At 44.5% G+C, this 14,336-nt stretch overlaps 1 protein-coding gene across 1 annotated transcript in view; it reads right to left on the bottom strand.

Moving 5' to 3' along the window:
• Positions 1-4,906: 4,906 nt before the first annotated feature.
• Positions 4,907-14,336, bottom strand: part of Blmh (bleomycin hydrolase) — a 43,107-nt gene continuing 33,677 nt past the window's right edge. The window contains exon 12 of the mRNA XM_031351492.1: positions 4,907-5,823. Coding sequence (XP_031207352.1) covers positions 5,672-5,823 — 152 coding nt within the window. The 3' untranslated portion in view covers positions 4,907-5,671. The remainder of the gene's footprint in view (positions 5,824-14,336) is intronic.

Below are 14,336 nucleotides of genomic sequence, written 5' to 3'. Positions count from 1 at the left end.
GCAGATCACTTCCAGCTGTGCTTCTGCATAAGGGGTCCTGCCAGGGGTAGGCAAAAGGGTGAGCAAAGGAGAGCATCTGCACCCTCCCTCAGGCTGGTATGAACCAAATGCCCACTCCCTCCCCTCTTCCTTTCCCTCTGTAGGAATGTGGAAAAGACTTGAGTCTAAAAGAGAACACAGAAAACCCTGGCCAGTTTTTTCTTAATTTCAATACCTTTGTCCCACAAGCCCAAGAGACTAAGAAACATCTCCATGAAAAGCATGGAAGTTATGAACATGCGCTAAATATAAGAGGGCTCATCTGGAACCGCTTTAAAAACAAAATCCACAAATGACTAACTGAAGTCATGGTGAGGCAGGCGCTCCCCTCCCACAGGAGGCACTTGAGGAAAGTCCCCAGTACCCACAGATGTTACAATCACATGGGAAGTCCTTTCCATTATCAGGCCTCCGTTTCTGACAGTCAGCATGACTCACAAGAGAATTCAGCGCTGGGAGCCTTCCAGAGTCACCAACTTTGCCATCCGGTGATAATGTAGGGCAAACCCTCACCTTCCATTCCGGGCACCCAAAGACATGGCTGCCATTCTTTGCTTCTTCCTTCTGGATCTTGTTGGTTTGCTCTAGGGTCTCACTATGCAGACTCACTATGTAAACCAGGCTGGCCTTGAACTCAGAGATCTGCTGGCCTCCTCTTCAAGAGTGCTGGATTATAGGCTCTTACTCTAGCCAGGCTAACCTTGAACTCTTGACAATCCTCCCAACTGCCGGGAATATAGGTGTGCACCTACCTCCCCATGGCTCATCTGAATCCTGTTTTTGTTGGGGGAAAAATGCCTTTATTGTTTGTCTAAGGACTTTTTATTTCCATGTTTGTGGGTGAAATTTACATAGCTTTTGTTCTTTTATTATCAGTAATACCAGACTAAAACATTAATTATTTAAGCCATAAGACGGTCTATTTACTGTGTCATGTGCAGGTGTGTGCATGTGCATGTGGAGGCCAAAGGTCAATGGCAGATGTCTGCCTGTCACTCTCCATGGTAATTTTTTTTTTTTTTTGGTTTTTCGAGACAGGGTTTCTCTGTGTAGCCCTGGCTGTCCTGGAACTCACTCTGTAGACCAGGCTGGCATCAAACTCAGAAATCCACCTGCCTCTGCCTCCCAAGTGCTGGGATTAAAGGCGTGTGCCACCACTGCCCGGCTCTCCATGGTAATTTTTGAAGTGTCATTGAGCTGTTTCTGCTGGACTGGCTGCCCAATAGCCCTCAGAACCGGCCTGTCTCCTGTAGCACAGACTAGCCTCAAACTTGCTAGACAATCACAGAGGACCTCAACCATGAATTCCTGATCCTGCTGCCTCTACAGTCTCCCAAGATTTCGGGAGTATAGGCATCAGCTACCACAGCCATTCAGGTATCCTTTTAATATATATATACCTGGTGAGTCTCACTTATAAAACATTTGTTAATGTTCTTTCTTTTAAAATAAACTCTTGGCTTTGTGGATCTATTTAGCCTCTGCCAGTATTTCTTCCTTTAGGCTTAATCCCTCTGATCCCTTTTGATATGTATTTGTATAATTAATTATAATTCAGGTTAAATTTCCTGTGTAATCTCTTCTTGGGCCCATGAGTTAATTTTTAAACCCAGGATACAATTAGACTGGTCTAATTTTGGTTTCTCACCTAAGTGCTGTGTGGTTGGAGTGTGGGCCACAAAAGCAACCCTGTGACATTTGAGATTGACTATACTAGAAAATGGTTAAGTTTTAAGGAAGCCCTACATGTGCTCAAAGCGCATGTGCAGCTGTGAGCTGCTGGAGCCTCAGATGACCCTGCGAACAAAGCTGACACACTGAATACTGTATCTTTATACTCACCAACTTTCCGCTGTCTGACCTCTTGGTTAAACTCCTATTATGATATGGATTGCTTGTTTTTTTTTCATATAGTTTTCAGTTTTTCGTGTATTTTGAGACATTAATTAGGAGCATAGTAACTTAAGGTCTTAATACTTTTCTGGAAATTTGAGTAAAGCCATGCAGAGAGCCCATCTCTATTGACAATTTTTGTTTCAGCACCTTTCCAGGGCTACTGTTACCCAGCTCCAGGGAGGCAGTCACACTGCAGCTTGTATGAGTAATACACTCTGGAGTTGGACTGAAGGTTGACCCTAAACAGCCTCATTTTACAGCTTGTAGCTTCACTGACTTGTTTTGGTTAGTATACTACCTGATAAAGAGCTTTTGAGAAAGGACCTCCTATACCCAGGCTAGATTGGAACTGGCTATGTAGCTGAGGATGTCCCTGAAGTCTGGGTCCTCCTGCCTCCACGTCCCAAGTGCTTCGATTACAGGTGTGCACCTCTATGTCTGGCAATGCATTTTTTTTTTTTTTTTTTTTTTTTTTTTTTGAGACAGGGTTTCTCTGTGTAGCCCTGGCTGTCCTGGAACTCACTCTGTAGACCAGGCTGGCCTTGAACTCAGAAATCTGCCTGCCTCTGCTTCCCAAGTGCTGGGATTAAAGACATGCGCCACTACTGCCCAGTGACAATGCATTTTTATACTCAAAGTTATCCACTTCTCTTATACTCAACACACAACTCACTTTCCCCCCCAAAAGGCAATTAAATATTCTTAAAAGGACCATTTAATCCACTTATACAAGCTATAACTTACTGATGTAGTCAGCTGAACTTCTCTTTCTGCTGCTTTTGAAAGAGGTCTCACTGGGTAGCCCTGGCTGCTCTGGAAATCGATTTATAGACCAGTCCTTGAACTCACAGAGATCCTCCTGCCTCTACCTCCAGGTGCTGAGATTGAAGTCACAAGCCACCGCCATACTGGGTCATGTACTTTATCTTATTTTGGTATTTGATTTGTGTGGTATGTGTAGGGCTGTCGTGTAATGTGTACTGGTAAACAGACATGCACATGCCATTCTGACTTTCCGTTCGTCCTCTCCTTCCACCTTGAGTCCTGGGGACTGAGCTCAGGTGTCAGACTTGCCCAGCAGGCCCCTTTTTCAGCTGTGCCACCTCACCGGCCTTCTCCTATCCTCTGTGGACAGTTTTGTGTCTTCTTACTGTTTATCCTTGTCTTCCCAGACATCTCTATCCCTTGTCTTACTGTTTATCTCTTACTTCTTAGGAGTCCAGATGTTTTAGCATAGATACTAACAATGCATTACTGTCTAAAGTTAGCCCATTTATCTTCTACCCTAACGCTACGACTTTCAATAGCTCAGTTCCAACGTCCCTCCTGACCCCCAATCCAGCTACTTTTAGGGTTGTTTGTTTGTGGGGGGTTGTTTGTTGTTTTGAGACAGTATTTTCCTATGTAGCTGGCCTAGAACTAGCTATGTAAAACAGGCTGGTCTCAAACCCATAGAGACCCACCTACCTCTGGGTTTTCTTCTGAGCTTGACTTGGCCAGTTGTGCTTTGTTTAGATGACCAGTGTATTTACCACAGTCTTTGCTCTGTGTTTGTGATCCCATATTGGATCACTTCCTTCTTTCGGGGAAAACTCAATTTTCTTTTTCTTTTTTCCTAAAAATGCTCTTTATCTTCTTCTTCTTCTCCTTCTCCTTCTCCTTCTCCTTCTTCTTCTTCTTTTTTCTGGTAAACCAATGAGTTTATTAGAGTTATTCACAGGAGTATAGGTAAAAGGGAAAGGGAAGGGGCAGGGACAATTCAAAGACAGCTACATCACCAAAAGCAGGAACCCTGGATTTCATTACACTACTTGCAGAGAGCTCAACAGGTCAGAAAATCTCTCCTTCAGGCAGGTCTGAGTCTCTTCCAGGCAGCAGGCTAGTCTGTTCTCCTCAGCAGTTCTTACTGTTTATGTAACCACAGTAGGAGTCTAAGATACTTGGGCACAAAAGCTGGGGCCTCTCCATTTACCGGGGTTCTAAAAATGGCTTCACCCTCAGCACTTTTCCTTCACCATATCCATTGACTGTCTTCTATTAGGGTTTCTAAAGGCAACAGGGTTTCATTTTGGTGGTAACCATGATGAGAGGAGAGTAGGAGACTCGCTCTTTATCTTCTTGAAAGGCAGTTTTATTGAGTACAGGATGCTAGCTTTTCTTTTCTCGCCATCTCTTTTTTTTGTTTGTTTGTTTGTTTGTTCTGTTTGAACCAGGCTCTTGCTTTCAGGCTGGGCTGGGCTGGAACTTATGTATCCTAGGCTGACCTTGAACTCTTGGCAATCCTTCTGACTTAGCCATTACACCCCACCTCTCACAGCACCCCAACTCTTTTTGCTAAATGTAGTTACAAATCAGAAGTTAGCTATTGGTTCCCTTGGCTTCAGTCTGAAGTTGACCCATATTTTCAGGTCTGTGGTTCCACGTGTGTAGAGCTGGATTATCACCCTGGAATAGGATGACTTGAATACCATCAACACACTGGCTAAGGCTTTATCTAATTTGACCTTGGGAAGTGTCACGACAAACAACATCTCCTGCTAGGGTTGAGAAGAATTCTGGGGAGCCAGAAAAATCTGGGCACAGACACTGGTGTAAATGCTAAACAGGAGCTCTGCTTAGTGCTCAACAAAACAGAGATGCAGTCTGTCTACCCATGCTCCTTAGCCCCTTCTATGGTGAGAGCACCAGAGACCCCACCTTGGAGACACTGGGTCTGGGTGAGATGATGAAGCAGTGTTGGATGGCAGGGGCAGGGCCCTCAGAGTTGAAGCATGAAGGGCCTCTGCAGAAGCCATGAGGGTGGTGAGGGTGGGCAGGCCCAGGCTGGGATCATGTTCTGCAGAGCAGCTGAAGGAGGAAAATCCTGAGCTCTGATTCTTGTTCTTCACTTTGAAGAGTCTCAACCACTTGGCTGCTCCCGTTTGTAGCTAAATAAACACTTCTTAGTTTATAGATCAAATACGCTGGCTTGTTCTCATTTAGCAAAGTATTTTATTCAAAAGCTTCTCAGCACCATCAAGTTATCAGAAAGAATGAGCGTCACTTTCTCTCCCCACCCAACCCCCAACGCAGAGACAGACATGAAAGCATTCAGTGGGGTGCCCCTCGTGATTACAGCTGAGCCCCTGACAAGGTTTACTCTAACCGTGTTTAACCTGGCCCAAGTGAGACCCACAGTTCAGAGCAGGAAGAGAAGGAATCATGTCAGACCCGATCAACCTTCTCTTCCCGAGAGTCACATGAAACTACTCTTCGGAAGTTGAATTCAGCGACTGCCAGGTAGGAAGGACAGTGACCTGTGAGGCAGCATGCAGTGTTGAGAGTTCAAATCCTAGCTAACCCTCCCCTAATCTACTCTAGGAATAAGGAGCCCAGGACTGTTTATTCTCCACACACCTCAGCTGCTCATCTTACTCTGTCTTACTACAAACACAAAGACCATGACAGTGGACATCGACATCCAATTAAAATGCTAAGAGATCCTGAGCCGTCAGAGATGAGGAGAGCAACAGGATACCCCGATCCTTCCCCTTTATTTTTTCCTTTATGAATATTTTGTTTCAGCATAAAGCATTTTTCTCAAAGAGGTTCTTGGAGGAGACTGAAAACCCAAGAGTTTGGCTGTATCCTGTGGGAACAGCCACCCATGTAACTTTGGTTTCAGTCCCTGGATCTGTCCTTGGCAGCTACATCCGATCCCATGGGTGGAGGAGAGAGCTGGAGGCAGTCCACTCACTCATTCAGCCAAAGCCCCCATGGGGTCCCATGCCGGCAGGACAATGGGCTCCTGCTCTAGCACAGCCAGCACCTCTTCTGGGACATACTTCTGGTCCACCACCACCTCGTAGACATACTCAGAGAACCACTCATCAGTCATGCACAGGTAACCTGGGAAGGAGAAAGAAACACTTCTGAGTTCCGAGGGGAGGCAAAAAGGAGAGCTTCCTGCTGCTGCAGAAGGGTCTCCTACAAAACAAGTTTCCAGCATTGCTCACTAACTCATGTGAGTTCCAGTTTCACTAGCAATCTGTGAAGCAGACAGGATAGACACTGCTGTGTTTTCACCAACTACAAAAAGGGGGTTCAGAGTAACTGATGTGCCTGGCTCCAGAGAGGACCTACAGCTCTGCAGGCCCTGGGCTGGCCCACATGCAGCTGCCTCTGTGATGCTGGGTGCTGACTTGCATCCCAGCAGGTCCATGGAAAGCACCTGGTTCATCTTCATCCCCTGGAGGACTCATCTCTATGGCAGTACAGCAAGCACAGCAGCCCCAACCTCATCTCACCCACACCCCTAGCTTCCCTGGCTGCTCCCACTCTCACACACTCTGATAGCAACCAGCTAAGCTGCTAAGGGCATTTCACCATGGCTAGCAGCCAGCCACTCATTTGCAGGTGACACTGGGTGATCATACAGCCCTTGCTTTTCTGAACAGGAATGTATAATACCAGAACACTGAGACAGCAAGTGTCACACATTTCCCAGCACGGTGCCCAGATTAGCAACCTGGCTCTTCTTATTGGAGAGATTAACCTGAATCTCAGGCTCTGTAAGGTCCACACAAGTTCTTCAGGACCACACCTTCAACAAACTCATGAGGGCAAATACTCATCTTAAACCACTTGCAGTCTAAAGAAAAAAAAGTGCAAATGAGAGACTAATAGTGTGTGTTAAAAACAAAGCATTGTTACTGAGCTAGGGAAGGAACAAGCACAAGCATTTGTAAGCATACACCGACCAGGAGCACTGTATGCACATCAGAGGATTTGCAGGAAAGAGCATCCACCACCCACAAGATGCAGCTGGTACCCCCTATTTCAGATACCTCAGCCACCTTCTTCTACTTATGTAAACCTAGTGGTATTAATTCCTACACAGGACCAAGAGTAAGAGAGAAGACATAGATGTTTCTTCCAAGAAGGTGCTCTAAAGCCAGGTGTGGAGGCACACTCTTACAAGAGCAGCAGTTGGGAGGTGGAAGCAAGAGGATCAAGACTTCAAAGCCAGCTTTGCTACATGGGAGTTCAAGGCCAGCCTGGGCTACATGAGACCCCTGACTCAAAAATAACAAAGCAAAGCAAACAATACACAGACAGAGACACAAAGAAAAAATGCACAAATGCATGTACATGCACCCCTCCTAAAAAACTAAAAAAGAAAGAAAGAAGAAACAACCCTCCCCAAAGGGCTCTCTAGTAAGTGTTTCCAAACTTCTGTGGCTTTAAAACCTGTTTATATACTCTTAAAATAATTAAAGAAAGCTAGAAGGATGGCCCAGTGGTTTAGAGCACTTGTTCTTGCAAAGAACCTACGTTCTTGGCACCAACATGATAACACAACCATCCACAACTCTGGCTGCAAGGGATCAATGCTTTCTTCTGACACCCAAGGGCACCAGGTACACACTCAGTACACATCCATTCCTGCAGGAAAAACCCGCATACACACATAATTAAATAATTAAATCTAAAAAATAAGTCAAGGCCCTAAATTCACTTGTGTGGGTTATATCTATATATTGATTACTATTTGTCATATTAAAAATGAACTTTTAAACATTTCTATGGGCTGGGGGGAAGAGTCAGTAGATAAAGTGCTTGCTGTGCCCAGGGATTAGAGTTCAGATCCTCAGCACCCACATAAAAGCTGAGCATGATGGCAGGCTCCTAACACCGTGACCTTGGGCGTACAGAGAGAGGGGAGGAGGAATCCCATTTTCTTGCTGGCTAGCCACAGTGAGTTCCCAGGTCAGTGAGAAATATTAAAGATGGAGATGACAGCAGAAGATTTCAACCATTGACACTCAGATCACATGTGCACACCAACAAGACCACACTCATGAGAAAATGCTCTAAGGAAGTCAGTGCTGAGTGCTTGTCTACTGTGCAATGGACTCTGGGTTCCAGTTCACTGCATCACACAGCATGTGCACACACACAGTACTCTCAGGGGTGCTGAACCAAGGCTTGTCAAGGGATGCGCACCTGGTGAGTACCCTCTTGACGCAAGGCTGCTTCTTCCAATGGCAGGTAAGGAGAGAGCACAGAGCAGTGCCTGGCTTGTGCTACTTTTTATCTGTTCTGATTCCACCCCTTGGGCCTCCAGCTTTGCTATGCCAATCACTCAGGCCCCTTATTACCTGTATATCAGTGCTAGTCAATCCTACTCCTGCTACACCTTAAGTATCACTCCTGAGAAACTCAGGGTTTGTCTTGTCAAAGAGAGATATACTGGTTAAAGCCTGGATTCCTAGCATGTAAGAGGCTGAGGCAGGGGAATTGCTTCAAGTTTGAGGCTAGCCTAGGCTAGTTATACCATCTTCAAAGCTCCCCTACACCATCTGCGACATCAGCCATCCTCCCCTCAGCATAGTGCAGGCTGAGCATGACCTAGCCAGCCCTGGGCAGTTGGCGAGGCAGGTAAAGGACGGAGGCAGACTCTGTAATAAAGTTCCATGCCCTTCTAACAATGCTATCACCACACAATCAAATGAGTCTTCAAAGACTGCCCAGAGAAACGCACACAAAGTACATCTGCACTATCTTGTTCCAAAAGGAGATCACATTAAGTCCTCACAAATTAAATCTCCTATCAACTACAGCCCACCCTTCCCATGTCCCTGCCAAGAGGCCTGCCTTGATTAGCCTCTTTCTGCAGGATATGAGTTCTTCAGGGCCCAAAACACCCTCAGTGTGAGAGCTGCCAAGTAATTGCACCCTGGGCAGATAACAGACGTGCCAGCTTCAACGGCTGACACTGCATGTCGCGGAGTTCTACAGAGATTAGGATCAGTAAGGCTGAAGCCAGAAGTGCTGAGAAGAATCTGAAGCCCAAGGGTGCTGTGGGGTGCAGCAGACTGCGGGTGTGGGGCTCTGAACTGAAGGCTCATCTCCCAGCCCGAGAAAGAACAGCAAATTGGAATCCCAAAGTTAACATTTAGGAAGACAGACAATGTATAAAGAAGTCAACCTCAGAAGTACAATTTCACCAGGGCAGTGGCGGCGCACGCCTTTAATCCCAGCATTTGGGAGGCAGAGGCAGGCAGATTTCTGAGTTCAAGGTCAGCCTGGTCTACAAAGTGAGTTCCAGGACAGCCAGGGCTACACAGAGAAACCCTGTCTGGAAAAAAAACAAAAACCAAAAAAAGAAAGAAAGAAAGAAATACAATTTCATTTAAGCATTAGTTCCTATTTACATTCTTTGAGTAAATAAAATAAACAAGCAACCCTAAAGTAGTTGGTAATGCTTGAGTTTTGTCTGGGAAAGGGAAAAAGCCATTGTGAAGGGCAGGCAGAGTCTGGGATGCAGCTGCAGACCTGACGCTGAGACTCACTCAGACAGAAGAGCCCCAGGTGGCTAGTTTATAGATGCAAGTGGCTATCTGAGCTTTCTGACACTCTGCCAATGGTCTGAGATTTAAACCTTGCAGACTATATTAAAACAACAAAATATTACCATTTATTTTTTAACATACATATTTTTAATTATAGGTATGTGAAGGAATATGTACACATAACTGTAGATCCATGTATATTCAAGGTTGGATCTCCTCTTTTTGGGATTACAGGTGTTTATGAGCTGTCTGTTACCTGTTGAGAACAGAATTTAGGTCTCTGGAAAAGAAATATGTGATCTTAACTGCTAAGCCATCTCTCCAACCCTGATTTTTATCATTTATGAATTAGAAATACTTTCTAGTTTTTAATCATCTTTGTTCTAAGACATAACTGACAATTTGTAGTTAATTACCGCTGTAATCCCAGCACAGACAGAGTCAGAGAGAAGGATCATACATTTGAGGTGGTGGTCTCTGCTATGTAATGAAACTTCTCTCTATATAAGCAAATAGTGAGACAAGTTACAGCTCTGCTCTGGGGAGCGTGTCCAGATGCAATGATTTAAGGAAGCCAACTTGTCACCCAAGGCCCTAACTCATGGGTGCAGCAAGGCTTCCAGAAAAAAAACTAAAACCTGTCTGTCTGTGTTCCAAATTGTCTAAGACAGAGTGAGTGAGTGACACCTTACAGAACATATCAGCCACTGAGACGACAGTGCAAACTTGTTCAAATGTTTAGAGTAGAGCAGACATACATGGTACTTCCCTGTAACTTGTATATTATGCGTGGCTTCCATACACACTACATGCACTATTCACACATACTCCAACACACAAGAGTAACTAAACGGCATGTCACACTGTAAGGTAGTCCCATGTTCTTTCCCAGATATCGGAAATGCCCTATCGTCTTTTAGATAATTTAAAACATTACTCAAACAATTCAAGTTTACTATAAGAAAATACTTTTATGAACATGGTAAGAAGGGGGAGAAGAGAGAGAAGGGATAAGTTAAACAACTACTACATCCACTAGAGGAACTAGTTCTACCTTACACTGCTGCTTCAGTAAAGACTGTACCTGCAGACTGTCACAACAGCTATAATTACAAAGCACCAGGTACTGCTTTTCTAGTCCCTCTCCTTCCATGACAGTCTATCTCACTCTTAAGTGTCAAGTCTGTATGAATCACCTACTTCCTACTACTGAAGTCTCAGGTGTTTTTCATACTCAAGAGTAATACTAGTAATACTAAAAATACTTCAGGAATCAAAGCTGTATCTGCATTCTCATTCCCCACCCGTCTTTACTAGAGTTTCAATATATAACTGCCAACTTTCTTTTGGATCTGACTGAACCATTTTTAAGTTTTCTTCTATCAGAGGCTTAGTGGGTAAAGGCACTTGCTGCCAAGCTTAATGACCTGAGTGTGATACTTGGAACTTACATGGCAGGAGAAAACCAATTCCTCCAAGGTGCCCTGACTTCCATGTATTCTGTGGCACACACACACACACACACACACACACACACTCACAGCTATGCATATACAGAGATGCATGTATGGAGAAATTATAAAGAAAAGCAATAGAGACTGAAGAGATGCCCCAGCAGTTAAGAGCCCTTACTGCTCTTCCAGGACGTGAGTTCAGTTCTCAGAACCCATGTTGGGTGGCTCATAATCATCAGTAACTAGCTCCAGGGGATCTGATACCCTGTTCTGGCCTCCAAAGGCACCTGTTCCATGTGCATATATACACACAAAGAGACACATATATACAAAGGTTTTGGGTTTTTTGTTTTTTTTTCTTTCAAAACAGGGTTTCTCTATGTAGTCCTGACTGTCTTGGAACTCACTCTGTAGACCAGGCTGGTCTCGAACTCAGAAATCTGCCTGCCTCTGTCTCCCAAGTGCTGGGATTAAAGGTGTGTACCACCACTGCCCAGCATATACAAAGTTTTTAAAACCTTAACAAAAGGGCTGGAGAGATGGCTCAGCGGGTAAGAGCACTGACTGCTCTTCCAAAGGTCCTGAGTTTGGATCCCAGCAACCACATGGTGGCTCACAACCACCTGTAATGAGATCTGACGCCCTCTTCTGGTGCATCTGAAGACAGCTGCAGGAAATTACGCCGGACCGAGCGAGAGGGGTGGAGGGAGAGGGGCCGGAGCGAGAGGGGCTGACAGAGGTCCTGAGTTTAACAGCAGCCACACACATGGTGGCTCACGGCCATCTGTACAGCTACAGTGTACTCATACACATAAAATGAATAAAATAAATCTTTTTTTTTTTTTTTTTTAAAAAAACCTTAACAACAAAAGGCAACAAACTATCAGAGATCTGTCTTCCCTTATCCTCTGTATACACCTGTGTGCAGTATGTGTGCAGGGTTGTGAATGCTTGTGGGGGCCAGAAGCTGACATCAAATGTCTTCCTCAATTCCTCTTCAACCTTTATGTTGAGGATGGGTCTGTCACTTGAATCAGCACTCACCAATTTGGTTAGTCCATAGCCAGCTTGCTCTGGGGAACCCCTTTCTCTGCCTGACAGGTGCTGGCTACAATCCAAACTTCTGCCAACATGCTTGTGGGTACGTATTTTGCTTACTTTACTGGGCTATTTCTCCAGCAACCTCTGCTCAGTTTTAGTTGGAATGCTTGCCTTTTTCACAGTAATCAGTAACAGCATGTTATAGATTTATTTTGGCTACAAACTTTCTTCCTATCATGCATTTTGCCTTCTAATTTAGTTTACATTTTTATAGCATATTAAAATTTCTTCATTTTTCGCCGGGTGGTGGTGGCACACGCCTTTAATCCCAGCATTTGGGAGGCAGAGGCAGAAGGATTTCTGAGTTCGAGGCCAATCTGGTCTACAGAGTGAGTTCCAGGACAGCCAGGGCTACACAGAGAAAACCTGTCTCGAAAAACCCAAAAATTTCTTCATTTTTAGAAAGTTGTATTTATCAACCTTTCAATTTTTAACTCTGGTTCTATGGTTAAAGTTTTTTTTTTTTTTTTACTATAATAAAAAAAAAAAAGGGAGAAAACTAGGGTAAGGGCTTAAGAAAATACAAGGAATAGTCTTTAAAAAACAAAAAAACCTCACCAGTTCATGAAGATTTTGGCACAGTCTAATTCCCAACCATAAACAGAGACAATTTAAATATATTTAATCAAGAGCAGACAATCTGTCAATCACTTTTGTTAGATACTCAGTATGTAAGGCCAAATGTCTTACATTAATACAGTGTGCTACAAATGTGCAAAATAACAAACCCCCAGGGAACAGAACTTGGCAATATGCAGAGAAGTTAGACATGCATTTGCCCTCTTTACTAAGCCACAGTCATTTCTAGGACTTTACCCTGCAGGGAAATACACAAGAGGTATTTATGTATAGTTTGACCAGAAACCTATTCAGTCTTTACAATAGGCCAGGAACTGTTTTACATACTGTACATGGAATAGCCCATCACAATATTGTCTGAAATAGGAAAATACTGTTAATTAGTTAGTTAGTCCACTAAAGTGCCATTAGTTAGGGAACTGGTATTATAAACCAGGGACATCCAGATGATAGAAGATGATGAACTGGAAATGCTTCCAAGGCCTGCTGCTCGAGACCTGAGACAGGAGCAAAGCACAATGTACAGGTGCTGCCATTGGCTGAAGAAAAGAAGGCAACAGTTTTACATGTCTTTTCATATGCTGACTTTAGAACAATGTAACTTTACCATCTATTAGAAGAATTACACTTTAAAACACACATACAACTGGGTGTAATGGTATACTAATACTCTCAGCTCTCAGGAGGCAGACGCAGGAGGATCTCTGTGAGTTCAAGGCCAGCCTAATCTATATAGTGAGTTACAGGAGCGAGGGCTATGTATTGAGACCCCACTTCAACAATAACAACAACAGAGATGCCATGTGTTCTAAGCATCTTTAGGAGAAAGGATGCTTCAAATGGGGAAATGTTTTAAGAAGAAAAAAGCAGAGGGAGGTAACCAAATAATCACTTGTACTTATGACTGTCACTTGGACAGTGACCTAAGAAGCTGCTTCTCTCTGCAGACCAGACACAGATGTCTGGCTGGGCTGAGGACACATTCATGGTCATGAACCTTTTGCAGATAACAGATGAGATATTCATTGAGCCGGATATTACTGGTAGCCTCTCTCAGACACAAAGGCTAGAGACGGTACGGTGACCCTGCTAAAGGCACAGGAAAATGGGACATAGTGAAAGAGCAAATACGGTAGGGAAGAAGGGCTGTTTGGCTACCTCTAACATGCCATGGTGTAGGAGTCAAAGGACAGTTTGTGGAAGATGGCTCCCTCCTTCCACCATCTGGGTCCCAGGAATCAATCTCACAGGGTAAGTCTAGCAGCAAGGTCCTTTAGCCAATGTGCCTTCCACTGGCCCCACTTTTTAAAATGACAACAAAACTCGATATGCAGAAGTATACCCATCCCAAGGATACCCTTCCCCAAGAGGCCCAGGTGATAGTTACTCATTTCAGGGCTCCAGTCTCCTTTCCCTGGACCACACGTAAAAGCCACACAAGCCTGAGACTACATGGAACTGGGCCAGGCCAGGATATTTCTACCCAAGGGTCTGATTTCACAGGTAACTTTTCTCTGCCTCCCAAACCATCACTCTTGCTACCTGTCTGTCCTAGGGCAAGCCCCCTGGATGGTAGGCCATATTACTGCTTAGCCACATACCTCTGACCTGTCCAAAGCATGTTCCAAATGTCCCTAGCTAGCCTGGCAAGAAGCCCTGACCTTCATCAAGCTGTCTCCTCCAGGAGAACTCCTAAGGAGGATCCACAGCTCACTCTTCTTATTCATCATCCTGTAACCCTGTACCTACTGTGTTGGTTTTACACACACACACACACACACACACACACATATCAAGACTTATAGCTTCACCCATCTCACCTCCAATAACCCTGCCCCCACTGTGTTAAACCAGAGACACTGAATATTGAAATGCTGGTTTGGCACACAGGACAGTCTCCTGCAGTTCCTGAAACTGCCTGTGAATCTAATCT

This window comes from Mastomys coucha, unplaced genomic scaffold, assembly GCF_008632895.1.
Source record: "Mastomys coucha isolate ucsf_1 unplaced genomic scaffold, UCSF_Mcou_1 pScaffold5, whole genome shotgun sequence".
NCBI lineage: Eukaryota > Metazoa > Chordata > Mammalia > Rodentia > Muridae > Mastomys > Mastomys coucha.
Note: the sequence above shows the minus strand (reverse complement) of the source record. Positions and strands in the feature narration are given on the sequence as shown.